This window comes from Ilyonectria robusta (assembly GCF_021365365.1).
Source record: "Ilyonectria robusta strain PMI_751 chromosome Unknown BGZ61scaffold_15, whole genome shotgun sequence".
NCBI lineage: Eukaryota > Fungi > Ascomycota > Sordariomycetes > Hypocreales > Nectriaceae > Ilyonectria > Ilyonectria robusta.
Genome location: NW_025764449.1, coordinates 686,888 through 703,354, shown reverse-complemented (window position 1 = coordinate 703,354; position 16,467 = coordinate 686,888). Strand labels below are relative to the sequence as shown.

The 16,467-nt window shown below is 49.2% G+C and overlaps 8 protein-coding genes across 8 annotated transcripts; 3 read left to right on the top strand and 5 right to left on the bottom strand.

Annotated features, from left to right (window-relative positions):
* Positions 1 to 78: 78 nt before the first annotated feature.
* Positions 79 to 1,061, bottom strand: BGZ61DRAFT_455598 (methyltransferase). The gene has a single exon (XM_046246403.1). It carries the CDS (start codon positions 919 to 921, stop codon positions 124 to 126), a length of 798 nt encoding a protein of 265 aa, XP_046101989.1. The 5' UTR covers positions 922 to 1,061; the 3' UTR covers positions 79 to 123.
* Positions 1,062 to 1,878: 817 nt separating this feature from the next.
* BGZ61DRAFT_534743 (FAD dependent oxidoreductase) lies at positions 1,879 to 3,076 on the top strand (the record flags this gene model as incomplete). The annotated part of the gene is made up of 3 exons (XM_046254187.1): positions 1,879 to 2,357; positions 2,411 to 2,947; positions 3,001 to 3,076. 3 exons carry the CDS (start codon positions 1,879 to 1,881, stop codon positions 3,074 to 3,076), a joined length of 1,092 nt encoding a protein of 363 aa, XP_046101988.1.
* A 719-nt stretch (positions 3,077 to 3,795) lies between these two features.
* BGZ61DRAFT_455594 (S-adenosyl-L-methionine-dependent methyltransferase) lies at positions 3,796 to 5,671 on the bottom strand. The gene is made up of 10 exons (XM_046246402.1): positions 5,476 to 5,671; positions 5,358 to 5,389; positions 5,206 to 5,304; positions 5,111 to 5,152; positions 4,993 to 5,059; positions 4,900 to 4,940; positions 4,634 to 4,843; positions 4,239 to 4,569; positions 4,090 to 4,172; positions 3,796 to 4,027 (listed from the first exon to the last, which is right to left on the bottom strand). The coding sequence occupies exons 1-10, from the start codon at positions 5,563 to 5,565 to the stop codon at positions 3,994 to 3,996; spliced, it is 1,029 nt and encodes a 342-aa protein (XP_046101987.1). The 5' UTR covers positions 5,566 to 5,671; the 3' UTR covers positions 3,796 to 3,993.
* A 1,451-nt stretch (positions 5,672 to 7,122) lies between these two features.
* Positions 7,123 to 8,591, bottom strand: BGZ61DRAFT_455592 (uncharacterized protein). Its single transcript, XM_046246401.1, has 4 exons — positions 8,442 to 8,591; positions 8,099 to 8,383; positions 7,697 to 8,023; positions 7,123 to 7,631 (listed from the first exon to the last, which is right to left on the bottom strand). The coding sequence occupies exons 1-4, from the start codon at positions 8,523 to 8,525 to the stop codon at positions 7,314 to 7,316; spliced, it is 1,014 nt and encodes a 337-aa protein (XP_046101986.1). The 5' UTR covers positions 8,526 to 8,591; the 3' UTR covers positions 7,123 to 7,313.
* Positions 8,592 to 8,995: 404 nt separating this feature from the next.
* Positions 8,996 to 10,407, bottom strand: BGZ61DRAFT_519676 (uncharacterized protein). The gene is made up of 2 exons (XM_046252415.1): positions 10,203 to 10,407; positions 8,996 to 10,120 (listed from the first exon to the last, which is right to left on the bottom strand). The coding sequence occupies exons 1-2, from the start codon at positions 10,333 to 10,335 to the stop codon at positions 9,327 to 9,329; spliced, it is 927 nt and encodes a 308-aa protein (XP_046101985.1). The 5' UTR covers positions 10,336 to 10,407; the 3' UTR covers positions 8,996 to 9,326.
* Positions 10,408 to 11,114: 707 nt separating this feature from the next.
* On the top strand, positions 11,115 to 12,731 carry BGZ61DRAFT_507595 (uncharacterized protein; the record flags this gene model as incomplete). The annotated part of the gene is made up of 4 exons (XM_046251918.1): positions 11,115 to 11,355; positions 11,423 to 11,896; positions 12,074 to 12,182; positions 12,241 to 12,731. The coding sequence occupies 4 exons, from the start codon at positions 11,115 to 11,117 to the stop codon at positions 12,425 to 12,427; spliced, it is 1,011 nt and encodes a 336-aa protein (XP_046101984.1). The 3' UTR covers positions 12,428 to 12,731.
* Positions 12,732 to 13,776: 1,045 nt separating this feature from the next.
* Positions 13,777 to 15,068, top strand: BGZ61DRAFT_455587 (uncharacterized protein). Its single transcript, XM_046246400.1, has one exon. It carries the CDS (start codon positions 13,921 to 13,923, stop codon positions 14,911 to 14,913), a length of 993 nt encoding a protein of 330 aa, XP_046101983.1. The 5' UTR covers positions 13,777 to 13,920; the 3' UTR covers positions 14,914 to 15,068.
* BGZ61DRAFT_495723 (chaperonin 10-like protein) lies at positions 15,027 to 16,046 on the bottom strand (the record flags this gene model as incomplete). Its single annotated transcript, XM_046250930.1, has 3 exons — positions 15,027 to 15,476; positions 15,657 to 15,707; positions 15,744 to 16,046. The coding sequence occupies 3 exons, from the start codon at positions 16,044 to 16,046 to the stop codon at positions 15,027 to 15,029; spliced, it is 804 nt and encodes a 267-aa protein (XP_046101982.1).
* Between the last annotated feature and the right edge of the window lie 421 nt (positions 16,047 to 16,467).

Sequence of the window (16,467 nt, the reverse complement as noted above, 5' to 3'; positions counted from 1 at the left end):
AACGGCTACCCTACAGCCATCTCCGAGCATGTCCGAGCATTCAGAATACGCACAGATGAGAACTCGGCATGTATTGAAGCCTTTGTTTCTTGGTTTAAAATAGAATAGAATCTCTTACTTAAGCTACTTCTTTCTTGCAATAACCCACAGGAATATCTGTGTCCCATCACCCTCCACCTCAGCCTTCTCAACTTCCAACCCCTTCTCCGTCACCATCTTCACCGTTCCCTCCACTCCCAAGCCCGTGTGCCATATCGCGATTCCTTCATCCAGCCACAGGTCCCATACCTTCCAAGCGACGTCGTCCTTGGGAAAATTCGCTAGCAAGCAACCTCCAGGGCGAAGCCATTTTTGTATTTTGGCAATCATCGTAGCCTGTTCGTCCAACGGCAGATGCAAAAGGCTGTACAGTGCAATGACCGCGTCCAAGGAATCTGGCGGGAATGTGAGGTTGGCCATGTCCCCTGGTGCGAATTCCACGCGTGGAGCGTAGGGCGCGAGGTTTTGTTGAGAGAGATCTAATTGCTTTGACGACATGTCATTCGCTATGGCGGTGAGATTTGGGTTGTCTGCAAGGAGTTTGTCCATGACTGGAAATCCGCTTCCGCAGCCGAGTTCTAGAACTCTGACTGAACCCTCGCTAGTTGCAAGCTCAGGAACCTTGACGTAGAGCTCGGCAAGGTTCGAGAGTCGCCTGTGATCGTATTGTGTTGTCCAGGCATTGTACTTTTCGGCGATAATGTCGTATGCTTCCTTGTGTTGCTGTTTTATGTCTGCTGGGACAATCCTCAGCTGCGACTTTTCTGCTTGGGTTGCCATGTTGGACGATTTCTGAAATGAAGTTTGACGATTACAGGGTGAGCGGAAGCAGAAATGCTGGATTTTACTAGGAAGCTGAGGTAATATACTGTTATTTGACATTCCTGTTGTGGTGACTTGGTTACGGTCGAGAGAACGGACAATGGATCTTTTGAATGTCTAATCGGTGATACATGCATATCAAGTCATCGGATCAAGCCCCCTTGCTTCCCGTCTTTGCCGGACAAACCAATTGAAATGAAGAGCAATTCAAAATTGCCGGCGGTAAGGCGGCGGTACGACGGTGACAGGTAGGCTTGTGTTTCTTATACGCTTTGTAACTATTAAGATGTGTCTTCGTACTCCACACCTATTGGAAGAGATGGGTCGCGCACAAGACAACAAGCCACTGCTGTGACGTGTGTGATGCTAATTGCATTTTGTACAACAAAGGAGAAACGGAAAGGAAAACCTTGTAGGCACCTAGGTACTTGCGTAAGTATCTTATTGTTAAACCTGTGTTCCTCGATTCTGTGGACATATCCGCGTATGCCGACTCATGAGATGAATGGAGAAGGGCATTTGTTTCAGCGTAATTGATGCTACAGAGGGCGAGGACGAAATATGAGGTAAATTATCCTCAATTGGTACACGCTAGATGTCTTGTTGTAACAACTATCCCGCGATTGTGTGCATTGTAGTTTTTAAGCAACTTCCTCACAGTGTTTTGCAATTCTCACCTCAGCATTCTATCTTGATCCTTGGGTTCACGCTGCTGACTTGCATTAGCGTTATCGTCACTTCTCCCAAAGAGGTGGACGTCGCGTGGACTTTCTGCCCTTTGGCCGCCAGATTGGCCCACATGGATCTTGACGCTTGATAGGCTGGTTGGACAAAGACCGGTGAGTCCGAAACCGCTCCGGTTACATATTGCATCATTGTAGGACGTTTATCGCTCACCCCGCCAGACGACGGCACCATCGCCCAAGCCACAGACCTGTCCTGGGACTGCACAGACTGGATACACGTTTATTTATCCACTACAGCATTTAGCCGTCTAAGATACTGGCTTTACTAATTATGGCTTCCACGGAGTCACAGTCGCCTTCCCTCGTCGTCCTCGGGGCTGGTGTCATTGGCCTGTCAACGGCATTGACGATTCGTGACAAATTCCCATCATCCAAGATTGTCATCGTCGCGAAGTATTTTCCAGGAGATTACAATGTGGAATATTGCTCGCCGTGGGCAGGGGGAAATTGGTGCTCGTCGGCGAATGACAATGGGCTCCTGGAGTCATTTGACCGAGTTACCTTTGGGAGATTCCAGACCATTTCTGAGCAGCACCCAGAGGCTGGCATTCAGGCTTCGCCGTTGAGAATGATCTTTGATCAGAAGATTGAAGATGCCGAGATTCTGAGCAAAGGCACTGGAAAGGTTTGGTACGACGAGCTCGCTGGAGGCTTGGTTCCCGTCGGTGGCGACGAGTTGCCGCACGGTGCAGTATTTGGATTGGATGTCCCGTCCACTTTCGTCATCAACACGCAGGTTTACTTGCAATGGTATGAAATCAACACATATTTTTCTCAATCACCTTGTTTCTAACCTCCCACAGGTTATTGGCCAAATGCCGAAATGCTGATGTTCAACTCGTCCGCCAAGCCGTCGATGCTGTTGACCAAGCTTTCCTTTCATCGCAAGTCACGGCCGTATTCAACTGTACTGGTCTGGGTTCATACAGTCTTGGCGGTGTAAATGACAAAGAGATGTATCCCACGCGGGGACAGACAGTTCTCGTTGAGCAGCCCATCCAACCCCTGAAGAGAATGTACTTCCGGTCACCACGTCGAGTTGACAACGATACTACATACGTCTTTCAAAGGCCCCTTGCCGGTGGCATTGTACTTGGCGGGTGTCGAGAGGACGGGAACTGGGACGGAAAAGCCAATCCGGATTTCGCCAAAGACATCATGAAACGATGCTGCGCACTTGCTCCAGAATTGGGGAGACCTGAGGATCTCAAGGTGATCAAGCATGGCGTTGGTTTGAGGCCGAACAGAAAGGGAGGCCCAAGGATTGAGATCGAAAAGAGACAGAAAGGATTCGTCGTGCACAACTACGGTGCTTCGGGAGCTGGGTACCAAGCCTCATGGTGAGTTGATGACATTTGGCATCTGGGAAACAAACAGGCTAACAATTTTCTAGGGGAATGGCCGAGCATGGTGTTAAGTTGTTGATAGAATCCCTTGAAAAGGGTGCCTCAACAGTGTCAAAGCTCTGAGTTAGACGGATGTATGGTAGTCTAGAATATGTAACTGTTTTTAGATAATTGCCGAAATGAATTATACATGAAAGTTGGAGCCATCTTGTATGATTGAAGCCCAAAACACCCGAGTATACCGACGGGCCGAGGGGATGGCCTTGCCCACCCCTTCACCGCTGGCAAACGGGACGCGGCCGATGCCTTCTTGGATAATCTCCGACGAGGCACGGCAGCTCCCAGGGCCACGCGTCGGCAGATCGGGCTCGACCTGCTGCCCGCCCAAAAGGCGGATGAAGGCTGTGGTGGCGATGCGTCTTCAATAGCTTAGAAGGCTGGGCTTGAAGATGATAGAAATGACTAAAAGAGACAAGACAATAGGAATACCACTACGGGCATCATCTGATCAAATGATTCATAAAGGAAGGCTGTATGAATGGGCCACAAATACTATTAATTGGGTATTCTGTATGTCAGACAGCCTGATAGGGACTGTTGGAATCTGACCTGTTATATAACTGACGATCTTACGATATCTGGAACGGCTTCCAGGCCGGCTGCTAGGAATCCGGTCTGGACCAGGTCTCAGGGCCCGGCTGCTAGGAATCTGGTCTGGACCAGGTCTCAGGGCCCGGCTGCTAGGAATCCGGTCTGGACCAAGTCCCAGGGCTCCGGCAGGTAGGTCTTCCGGCCTCAGACCTCCGGACCTCGGGCCCGGAGGCCCCCGGAGGCCCCCGGAGGCCGACCTCATCCTCATCTATAAAGACCGATCCCTAGCCCTTCGATAGATAGAGAAATCAAGCAATTCCATCGTCACTAAAGCTGTCTTATCCAATCCATCCTTTGTCTGATACTGTAGATAGTAGCCAATAATGATAATAGACACATCAATCTGCTCCTTGCCTCTCATGACGGTATGCCAAAATACTAAAGGTTACTTATACCACGGGTTTCTGTGCATATACAGCAGTTCTACAAATAAATATAGTCAGCACTTTCAGCTCAGGCATATCAGAAACGCACAATGCACTTACACCAGAACATACGAATGAAGCTTGGGGTCCAAAATTTCCTTGCGCAAATTGGCAAGAAAGACTTGTGCCTTTTCATACTCCCACTATAGATCATCCTATTAGCCAAGTGTCCAATATGGTGACTAGAGCAGGATTAGTGCTGCACTTACTCCTAAAAGTTCTGTCAAGGCACGGAGGCCGAAACCTTCAAGACCTTGCAATAAGTATTGGCGATTCCATGCACCCCACTGCTTGAGATCCTTGTCCTTGGGCCATGTGCCAATTGGTACTTTGACCACATGCTCGGTGACATTCTCGAGACCAGCCTTTCTGAAGGCGTTGGCCGAGTTCCAAAAGAATGGCTTGCCTAGTATTTTGCCGACCTCTTTGAAGAGTCCCACCCATGTCACAAGAGGAGAGTCGGAGCGAAGAGTGCCATCGTCGCACCTCGCATCTCCCCATAGCTCAACATGCTCAATCCAACCACCGGATTTGAGGTGCCTATGCAGGGAGTCAGAATACTCTAGCAAGGAGGCGTTGGGACCTTGTGCAGATGGGGGCTAACCTTTGCGCTTTTCTGAGAAGTTCAGGCCAGTCTGGAACAGTGCCTGTCATATATCGAATATGGATAAAGTCAAACGTATTCTCTTCGAACGTCCATTCCTTGTTAATATCGTCCACCTCAAACCTGCAGTTAGGCGGGACGAAGCTTGGCTGGATTGGGGAAAGGTCGATGCCAACAACATCAGCCGATGGGTGCAAATCTGCGAATTCGCTAGATAGTGTTAATAACGTCTGACTTGGGATTTACAAGTCAAGCCAAGGACTCACATCGCCCAGATGCCCGTACCGCAGCCGATATCTAACACAGTCTAGTTTTCCGTAAGTTATGATGAAATAGAGCAAGGCAATACGGGAACAGACCTGTGGGTTGTTGCCAATTGGTGCCTTGTAAATGTCGCCGTCTAGAACAATCCGAAAAACCTCATGCCTAACGCCAAGTTAGATGGAGCCTCAAGCGTATGAGCTGGACAAAACTTGCATCAGGTCTTCGGCTTCCTGTTGACGCTCATCATTTGGTCCCCTATTGACAGGGTCAGAACGTATAGGCGACTTCTTCGAAGTTAAAACACTTACCAGTAAGAGCCATCCCCGTATGCATGATATCGCCTGCCATTTTCCCATTTATAATTCAAGATGGAAGACCGAAGCGATTCTGTATCGGTGATTTGAGTTCTATATTACATTAGCAACATCTAACAGTAACTGCATTCTTCATTTTGACTTACGATGCGGAATAAGTAGAGTCAGCATCGGTGTCCTATAGTTACGAGACATTTCGGTTAGCTACAACAAACTCGAATATAACTGGCTAAACAGTTGCGGGGCAAGGGGGGGTAGTCTGACAGCTTCAATAAAGTCAACCGCTGTCTGAGCGACCGGCGGTTCAGTAGCAGTTGGTTCAGTTGCCGGCGGTTCATCTGCCGGCGAGGACATATTACAACAAATGTGTTTCGTAACGATGTAAGCCTCAGAATGGTATCAGCTCAAGAATGCTGCCAGGGTTGAGTGGGAATGTGGCTGTCGGGAGGGGAAAAAGAAAGTCGCTCGTAGGAGGTGGGAGGTGGGAGGGGAAGGAATACTGGTAAAATACCCTCGTAACCCCTGTAATGAGGTCACGTGGAAACTTCCACTCGAATTCCAGAGGATCTGATACCACACTTAACTTAAACTGAGATATATCCATACAGGACGTTTCGCGGATAGTTCTATCTGACGACATGAGACGAGACATCTTCCATTCAATACCGCATCTATCTAGTTCTTTAACGGGAACGAAATCACATATTCTCAGGCGTAGTTGAAAATAATTGATGATTTTATGATGGTATCCATTTTTGTCCTTTCCGAGGCCCCATATTAACATTTCTAATAGCTTGATCCTGATGCTGGCACGTTTTAGTCGGGAAAAATCACTGACTGGGTCCCTTACCTTGGCGTCCTATCACTCTAGTCATGGGCTTCTTCATGATTGCATTCTCAGTCAAGCGGGTCCCGCGTGATACGGGAGTTTCTTGCCATCTGCTAGTGTGTTAAACCTTTGGGTGCATTTGGTCGGAGGTTTATCGAGAGTAGTGCTACCATAGTACACAAAAAAGTGCAAGTAACGAAAAAAGCAGCAAGCTCTGTAGCAGAAATCAACATGCAATAATTTATTCGTGATATTTCTTTTAAAATATCTCTAGAAATCTACATCTTTATAAACCGGGGCTCAGGTCACCTGGAGCATGTGGGTCGGGGTGTGATGCGATAGAGACGTTTCGGACAATGGAGGCAAAGTCCGCTACGGATTCGCGCATGAGTCGACGCACGACCAATCAACCGAAGACATTGATCAATGAGTCCGACTAAGATAAAAACCTCCATATTTTTTGGAGATTACCTTAGTGTGCTCACTTAAATAGCCGTTTCCTACGAGAAACAGAACATACTTCCGACTCGTTACGTTCATCCACCGAATCTCCGCCATACATTCTAATCATAATGGCACCCAAAGCTCTTTGCTGTTTTTCAGTCGATATTGACGCCGTTTGCGGCTGGCTTGGGTCTTACGGAGGCGAAGAATCCGTGTCGGACATCTCACGGGGTGAGTAGCTACGCTTTCCTTGAGAGATAACAGTATATAGTATATTCCCAAACTTGCGGTGCAAAATTCCCTTGCTAGGTTGGCCTCCTGCTTAGTGCGTAAGACCTCCCGAGTATCCCCTGAGTATCCCCTGAGCATCCCCCTGAGCATTGTGTTGCTTAACAAAGTGAATTAGAGTAAGATAACCTTGATGTATAACAACCTTCGGCCCCACCAAAACTTTCCCTGTCAACCTTCGACCAGAGAAGATGATGTGTGAAGGAGGGAAAGAATCAGGGCTCAGCTTCTTGAGCCGACTACTTATATATTCATACAGGTTTAACTTTTCCAAGTTGAAAAGCTTGATATTTGGTCATCGTGGCAGCATTGGGTAGCAAATGCTTGAATTGTAGATAAAACTGTGTTTTCTTGATCTTGTGCCGGCAACTTGCTCACCTTGAGGGAGCAGACAGAAGTTATATTAGTTAAGCGGCATCGGCCGTTGCGGAGCTAGCTTAACCGCATCTGCGGGTGCCTATCGAGCAAGCGAGATCACGGCTCTATTATCAAATCGGCCACTACATTTCGCACAGTTGCGCAGCTCCGGCCAGACCAAAGCTCACTCTGAAGTGACTGCTGAAGCCTTCCTGTCGGTACTGGCAGTCGGCAAATCCTTCAAGTGCTCGTAAACCCTCTTCCCCTTCCCATCCAGGACTTCTTGCACGTAAGACTCGAATCTTATCCACTCAAAATCTGAATACAGCTCATGCGTGTTAAGATATCCTAAGTACGCCGCGTACTCAGGAGTATTGTCTCCGCGAACACCACATGAATACCAGTATTGGTACTGAGCTAGCGTCACAAACTCGACAGAGTCTGGAGCAGGCTGCGTCGCCTCGATCTCGGCTATGCTGGCAGCAATAGCCTCGGCAGGAACCTGTCGTCGACTTAGCCTATGCCTCCGGAGAGAGAAAATTGAATCGAAATTTCGTCTTCACGCACGTATTTGCGCTCGAGCTTCTCCCCACTGAGCTTTTCCAGCAAGTCATAGACTTGGTTTTGGGTGTAGACCTCGTTATACGCGAGAACCATTCGGTTTAGGGTCCGGGGATCGGCAATGATTCGAGCAACGTAGTTCCCGATATTTCGTAGATCCGTCAAAGCAAAAGGTATGTTGCCATCTCCGGCAATGCCATCAGATGTCTCCATAGCGGCGTAATCAATGCGACCCGAGGGGAGCTTCGGCAAGTTGACTTGATACCACCAACCAACGTCTACGACGGTGTAGGGAAGGTGGACTTTTTTAATGTGGTTCAGCACGTCCTCTTTCTAAAGATCGAAAGGTCAGCGCTTCTTCCCAATCTCACTCTCAGCGGAGCTACCCCAAAAAGTCAGATGAAATACCATGTCTCTCAGTAGAAGTGCGCCCTTGGGGGCAGCCACCGTGGCGAAGAAGCAAGGCAAGTATCGCTTCACACCTGCGTCCTTGCAAGCGTTGATCAGAGGAATCTCATCCAGCACGCTGCCGCCGTAGATGGTAGAGATGACCACGTCCATTCCTGCCAGAACCTCTACCAGAGCGGCCTTGGGCCCATTCAGGTCGGCCGCGACTATTGTCGCTCCCTTCCTTTTCAGCTCGACCACTGCCGGCTTCTGCAGGGAAGAGGGTCTGGTCAGGGCCGCAACGTCCTGAAAGGATCCTATTATCAGCTAAATTATCACAATAGAACCGATAGGAATAACTGACAAAGTGGGTTGTCGTTGATTTCAAGAGAGCCTCCACAATGACAGAGCCTGTTTGGCCCGTCGCACCGACAATTGCAACTTTCATATTCGCCAAGCGTTAGAAGATATGATTGATTTTTGGAATCTTTGATGAAAGAAGAACTAATGTTGGCTTAAAATCGCGGTTTGTGGCCCGGGGGAGAAGAAGTTAAGTATCTCTCGCCTGCAGCCATATCCACCGAACTAAAACAACTATAACTGGTGGCCTCCTCACATGACATCACCGTTTGCTCTGCATGCCATTTATCGCGGATTGTATTATTAATCCAGCTGTAGGTTTAAGGGGCTTGATAAATGCACATTTGTCATGGTGGTCCACGAGGATCCACGAGGATCCACGAAGAGCCTTGAAGGGAAACCTAGGGGTGGGGGTTAGTGAATCAATGAGGGCAGGCATGACAACATCATAACCAACATAGACAAGTGTCACAAGTGTCCCCGGGAGACCACATCTCTTAGACATGTCCTCATCCATTCGGCCATTGGACGGACGCTTCTTCACCGCTGTTGTTATCGGTCATCCCTGTGAACATGTACTGCCGATATACCCCATTTCCGGATTTCCGCTGCCCACCCCGGCTTCTCTAATGCTTCCCTCCTAGACGCTGCTCTTTCCCGCACCGTTTCCCTCATGGCCAGCGGCAAGCAAGTGGTGAGATATTGCAGCAACCGTGTTGATTCATTGGGTTGGGTTTTTGAAGGTGCGTTTTATTCACCACAGGTATGAAGGGTAACCAAGATGCCGCCACGTTCGGTATTCCAAAATCAACCACACAATTACGCACAATCTGCCTCTGCCTCAATGAAAGAAGTAAATGGAGCTGAAACGGTTATCCCAGCACCCATGTTAGAGAATTAGCTTCCCCTCCCCCCTCTTTTGGCGCCAGTAGTTTGTCGCCTCCAGGATTACTGGGCAGCCCTCCAGCAGCCAACCCCATTTCTGAAGGAAAGGGACGCTGGCCTCCCACCCTCGGGGGTCCCATGCCTCGCCCCAGACGATAAGAGAGGCCGTGTTACGGCGATCGTTTGCTACTGCCACGTCGAGAATGTCGAAACCCAACTCCTTATTGTCGAGGAGGCCAGCCGCCAACGCGCGCAGGATATTGTCCCGCATGCGGGGGAAGGGAATCAGATCAATCCAGGGATGATGCCTCACTGCAACCTGTAACACTGTCGGACGAAGCCACTCCGGACAAGTGTGCGCTGCCGTTGGGGCCGTGTTAGGGAGATGGCGGGCGTCCAGGTAGAATGGTGATACGAGCTCGGGCCGACAAAGCCCTTGGAATCTAAAACGAAGCAGCGCTGCGTTGTGTGAGATTGCATTCAGGACATTGAGCCGTATGAGAGTGTGGAGGTGTTCCAGCCGCAGCGTGCCGTGACTGTAATCTTGGTGCGCTCTTTGCGCGAAGTTGTCGATCTCTGTGCGTGATTTAGGGGTGGGTAGGAGGAGGCATCCCTCTGGTGGTGGTGGAGGAGGAGGGGGAGGATGACCGGCGGAAAGCCTCCTGTCATCGCCCACTCCATCTCCCACTGTCCTGATCCGACGGTTGCTATCCGCGGCGTCACTTGCGGTACATGCAATATACGATGAGTAGTGGTCCGAGATTGGCACGCCGGTAGGACGAGTACGTCTCCTCTTTCCTACGCCGCGCAATCAACTTGTTAGCGGTGTGCAACCGGTAACGTGCAACCGGTAAAGAAAGTGAAGGGGTTCGAGACATACGGTACGCCCTTTGATGGAGTCGATTTTGGCGCTTTCGTCTCTCGGCCGTGCTCGTCACGCCAGTCCAATCATCGCCGAAAGCCTTGGCCTCCAATTGCCGGGGCATCAGTTCCAGAGTCACGGTCGGAGGCATCTTGCGCAGCGGCGGATCATGACATGACGAAAGTTGGTGTAAAGACGGACGGGACAAAAGACTGGGTATCCGTAGTTGGAGTGATGTTGGGGAATGGTGGGTGGGTCCTGGAGCTATATGCAACCTGCTTACCCTCCCTGCCTTCCGGGGTTGGGGATGCTGATAGTGGAAACTGAAAGCTAAGGTAACTTACATAGTAAGGGTTTCATTTTGCGCCGGGGACACACCCCAGAGGGCCCTTGCGCTAAGCTAGTTTCGTTTCGTACAATGCTTCCATGGTCGCCCATGAAGCTGAAAGTCAGACCCACACCTAAGCTCCGTGAACTTGCTGGCAATCAAAGCTCATTGTCGGTTTCCCCCTTTGACGGTTTCGGTGAATGGAATGCCGGAATTCAGAATTTGTCATCATTATGCCATTACGAATCTTAGCAACCCCTCTATCTAGTTCTCTGCCATTCCTTGCAGGTCCATCTTCGCCGCATCCATCCGGGCGGGGCGTCTCGTTCGGATCTCTGGAAGCTGAATCTACAGAAGATACCTCTGGCTGATTAGTTAGTACCAATCCACAACATCCACCACCCCGACATGTCCTTGATACAATCAGAAATGGATTGGTAACGCAAATGTCTGATTTCAAAGCAAGAGATGCCAGCCACTCTTACTTGCGCAAGCCTTCGTCCCCTCTAGCACATATTCAGCATCCTCAGCCCCGTGTGAAGTGCCTGCCTGTCTTTCCTATCCTCCCCAACATTTTCCGCCAAGTTCCAATCCCCCCCGAAATGACGTCAACAATTGCTCCAGGGTCCATCGTCCTGGTCACAGGTGTAAATGGCTACATCGCCTCCCATGTTGCGGATCAGTTATTGGAGTCGGGTTTCAATGTTCGGGGGACTGTTCGAGATGTTCAGAAAGCAGCCGGGCTGGTGGAGCGGTGGGAAACCAAATTCGGCCGAGGCCGAATCGAATTGGTCATTGTAAAAGACATAACGGTCCCCGAAGCATTTGATTCGGCTGTTGAAGGTAGCTGGAACCCCCCCGGTCGACCCTTTTTGTATGGCATCAAGCAAGAATATTGATCCAATCATAGGTGTTTCTGGCATTGCTCATGTCGCAAGTAATGTGAGCTTCGACCCGGACCCGAACCTCGTTATACCAGGAGCCGTATCTAGTCTTCATTCCATATTGGATTCGGCTGCCAAGTCTTCGACAGTGGAGAGCTTCGTCTACACGTCATCAGCCGCGGCTTTGGCCCCTCCTATGCCTGGTGTGGCACGGCGGATCACCGCGGCAACGTTCAACGAAGAGGACATCGAGAAAGCCTGGGCCCCTCCACCATACGGCCTGGAACGTGCGATGTCGGTCTATGCAGCAAGCAAAGTTGAGGCCGAGCGGGCTCTCTTCACATACGCCGAGGAGAAGAAGCCACATTTCGCAGTCAAGTCCATCGTCCTTGGCGTCAACTTCGGCAAGGTCTTGGATTGGTCTATCCCGGCAAGTTCGGGAGATTTCGTCAAGGAGCTTTTACTTGGTAAACCTGAAAGAGCCAAGCAACTCGCATATCGTAGGTTCCTCCCTTTCGACAATCAACCACCCCCCGGTGCGGGTGCCCCCCCAAATTGGTCTTGTCGGGCAAGCCTCCTTACTGCCGTTTGTGGACCTACTGGCCCCTTTGTGTATTTGTTGGGGTTCGCGCAGGACTAGTATTGACTATGTTGGGACGTACTGACAAGAACTCTAGAATGGTTTGTGGATGTGCAGGACTCAGCACGTCTCCACGTAGCAGCCCTCACCGACTTGACTGTGAGAGAAGAGCGAATCCTGGCTTATTCTGAGCATTACACGTGGAAGTAAGTTAGCTTCTCCCGTCCGTCATCTGTTCACGGGAAGTGTCTAAGCTTTGTTTAGCGACGTGATGATGATTCTTCGGAGAATCAAGCCTGATCATGACTGGATTGACGATTTCACGGACGGAAATGTCAGGGATCTGTCGGTGATATCGAACGAGCGGGGTGGGGATTTGCTGAGGGAAATGGGTAGATTTGGTTGGACTTCCCTGGAAGAGTCTCTTAGGTCCAATTTCGAAGGGTTATGAGACGGGTCAGGTTTCCTCCTAGGCATACTGTTGTGGTCGTGGTGGACAGTGGCGACCAGGTCAAATGCGTCTGTCCGTCCACATGGCGTTGGCGTCGCTCTTGAAACAACCGTTCGCAGTAGCTAAGGAGATGTCCTTATAGTGTGTGCTAAGCGATCCCGCCCAATGGCTTCGTAGTCTTCTATACGCTCTTTCTTGTATCTATCTCTGGACAGATATGATGTAAGAAATCTCCATGGTATATTATGTACAGGTTACGATGGCTGGATTGAGAAGATATACGCCTTGGGGTTTAGAGAGCTCGACCTGCTTGTGGCGAGGCTAGAGTTTCATCTGATTGCCGATTGAGCGAATGTGGATTACCGGCCATGGTGATGGGTTGTTTTATTATATATCGGTAAAACAAAGGACCAGCATCGTATTGATCAATTAAAAACATATGTAGATACAAAAACTTCGGGGAGGGGGGGGGACTAGGAGAGAAGAACCAACCGACGATCCTCCGCAGCACTGCCTCGGACACTTTCTGAGGACACGCGCCAGGAAGAGAGACACCACAAAGGTCTGGGTAGTGATAAATCCAATTATCTTCCACATTCTTGCTCTTGAATTAGCGCCAAATATCATCAGCAGGTGCTCTACAATTTAGACTAAGATCGAGGTAGAATATAAATATATATTTAGCTATATAAAGCTTAACTATAAAAGTTAATAGTATAATTTAAATTATTTTTTTTAAAAGTATTATAATACTTAAAAAGCTAGAAAGTTAGCTATTAAATATACTATTAATTCTGCTAAGGGATTCTTTATATATACTAAATATATAGTTATTTTCTAACTTAATTAAGTTAACTAAATTAAAGCAAGTCTAAGCCTAATACTTTAAATCTAACCTCTTCAGCTTAAATACGTATAAATCCAGTTTAATTTAACTTATTAACAGCGCTGCTTGCTCCTGTAACTTTCAAACACAATTAACATTGCGGTCCGAAGATGGAACGAAGTAAACGATTGAGCAAATGTTATGGAGAAATTATCTCTCATTCTTTTCAAAAAGACAACAGGCGGAAGGAGAACAGAGGGCGCTCAGTGGAAGGGAGGGGCTTCGGGAACGGTTTTCGCTAGGATCCCGGATTTAGGGGACAGCGAGCATAAACTCCGAGTTTCGCGCAAGAATGTCCGGCTCGGGCTCCACGAGCTTCCCGTGGATTTACGATCATATAGTGATGCGTGCACGAGTGCAGGAGCCCTTTTGTGCCACGTGCAACCCCTGAATCCTCTTAAATGAGGCCTGAAGTTGAGTGGATTTGAACCCTGTCGGGCTCGACCCCAAGCTCGATGCGTCTGCTACGTCTTGGGCTGCAGAGTGTAATAAATAATCCACATCGACTGACTCCGAGAGCAAAATGGGCCTTCTCATACTCATCACGTCTTGAAATATTGGTCTGGAATTGAGCCAGCTACACCTAGGTCTTCAGCCCCTGGCAGTTATGGCATCAATCTTTCGCCAATGTTTCTTTCTTGCTCGACCTCCACTCACCCAGCAAAATCTACCTGACCAAACTGGCAGAGTACACATTGTCACGGGCGGCTATTCTGGATGCGGCTTGCAACTGAGCAGGATCCTGTACCAGAAACATGCCACCATCTACATCGCTGGCCGAAGCCCGGATAAAGCTCGGAGTGCCATTGATTCCATCAAGCGAGATTTCCCAGAATCGCTCGGTCGATTGGAGTTTCTCCAGCTTGATCTTTCGGATCCAAGCTCCATTAAAGCGTCTGCCGAAGAGTTCATGTCCAAGGAGTCAAGACTGGATGTTTTGACGAACAATGCGGGCGTCATGGTCACGAAAGCAAACCAGCAAGACGCGGAAGGGCACGAAATTCATTTTGGTACAAATTGTCTTGGCCCATTCCTCTTCTCGGAACTCGTCCTACCAGTCCTGGTCAGAACAGCAGCGGGATCGTCGCCGGGATCAGTTCGAGTAACTTGGGCATCATCCCTCGCTACAATGTTCGCCGCGCCCGCTCATGGAATCGAATTCGATGACAATGGCAGCCCTCGGGATCAGGGCCCGTTTGTAAACTATGGCGCATCCAAGGCAGGGAATTGGTTCTTGGCTTCCGAATTCGCTCGCAGATACGGAGAGCACGGTATCCTCAGCCTTGCTTGGAATCCAGGCAACGTCCGATCCGACTTACAACGAGACGTTGACGGATTCTCAGGTGCCTTTGTACGGATGTTGCTCAGTATGCTGCTCTTTCCTACCGAATTCGGAGCATACACGGAACTGTACGCTGGTTGGTCTAAAGACATATCGCTGAAGGACAATGGTGCTTACGTCTGCCCTTGGGGTAGAATCGGTACAGATAGCTTAAGGGCTGACGTGCTCAAAGCAGCAGAATTGAAGGATAACGGAGGCACCGGAGAGGCAGAAGAGCTGTGGGAATGGTGTGACAGGGAGACTCGGAAGTTCCGCTGAATGTATTCTGTTGACATCGTAGTTTTCGTGAATCCGTGGATACCGTTGTCCACGTACCACAGGCTCGCCTGGTCCTACATCCCCGACCCGACCAACTCATCGACGCCGACGCCTTAAACTGTGACAACAACCTTCCCCACATGCTGATTACTCTCAACATAGCGATGTGCCTCAGCAATATCCTTAAATGAAAACTTCTTGTCAATAATAGGCTTCAGCACGCCGTCGGCAACACCCTTGAGCACGAACTCCGTTATCATCGCACGCTTCTCCGGATTCAATAGCATCCTAAATACTGCTGTAAACTTAATCGTTGCAAACTTCGCCAATCCCTTTACCGGGTCAATCGAGGCCGGAGCTAGGTCTAGAATGCCGTAGATAAGAATCACTCTATCTACTGCAAGTATATTAAGTAGTTTGCTGATGCCTTTCCCAGCAACCGGGTTGTAGATCACGCGGCAACCGACACCCCCAGTTATGCGAGCTACTTCTGTTGTAATATCCTGCTTGTCTGTTATAATAATATATTCAATACCTAGCGACTTTAATACTACTACTTTTAACTAACTTCAGGTTATATAGATCGGAATGGCATCCTGAGATTTAGCAATCTGGGCTGTAGTAATTCCTACTAAAGATATTACTACTATTAGCAGTACATATTTGCCCCTTTATAACTAGACAGTATCGACCATGCTATTCTAGGCGGTGCTATACTGTATCTATAATGAAGCGCTATTAACGAATGATATGCCGTCAGGCAGCTTTACCGTTATCTCCGCTGGCACATAAGCCTGCTTGCTGTATACCGCATATTAGTGGCCTTTCACCTCGGTGGAGAAACCCGGAACGGTTGTAAACCCAGGGATGGTCGCCACGCGATCCCCAATCGCAAACCCAGTTACGCCTTGACCGATTGCTAGAACCGCCCCAGCACATTCCGATCCTAGAACGGCAGGGAAAGTCTTGGGCTGGCCGAAGCCACCTGAGCGGAAGAAAATTTCCATACGGTTTATCCCAATGGCGCTGACCTTCAACAGCAGTTCACCGGCTGCCGGGTCCTCGAACGCAATCTCGTCGATTTGCAGGACCTCTGGCCCGCCCAGCTGATGGAACCTCGCTACCTTCGGCATCGTTAACCTTCTTCGCCTTGGTGGTGTGGGAGGCGTGTGGGAGAGGCGTGTCTACTTCGTGCGGTCCGGGGTCCGTTTGTCCTATTACGCGGACGTGGGACAGAGGGGGCTGCTCTTATGGGAAGATCGGTTATATGCGAGGGGTAATTGGTTGGAAGGTGTAATGGCAAGGAAGGGTGAGAAAGAAGGTTGGGTTGAGTGGAATTGGGCGCCTTATGTAGATATGGAGTTGCGTGGAATACTGCTATTAGCTATTATAGATGTACCGGTGCAGTACTATTAGTAACTGCAGGGTTATTGTTTGATTTCAAATCATTCTTAAAGGATAATTATAAATCGGATGTCTGATTTCTAAGTAGTCTAATAAACTGAGTTTAAATCCTTAGAAATCAGGTCTTAGAAACTAGCTCTTGATTTCTGA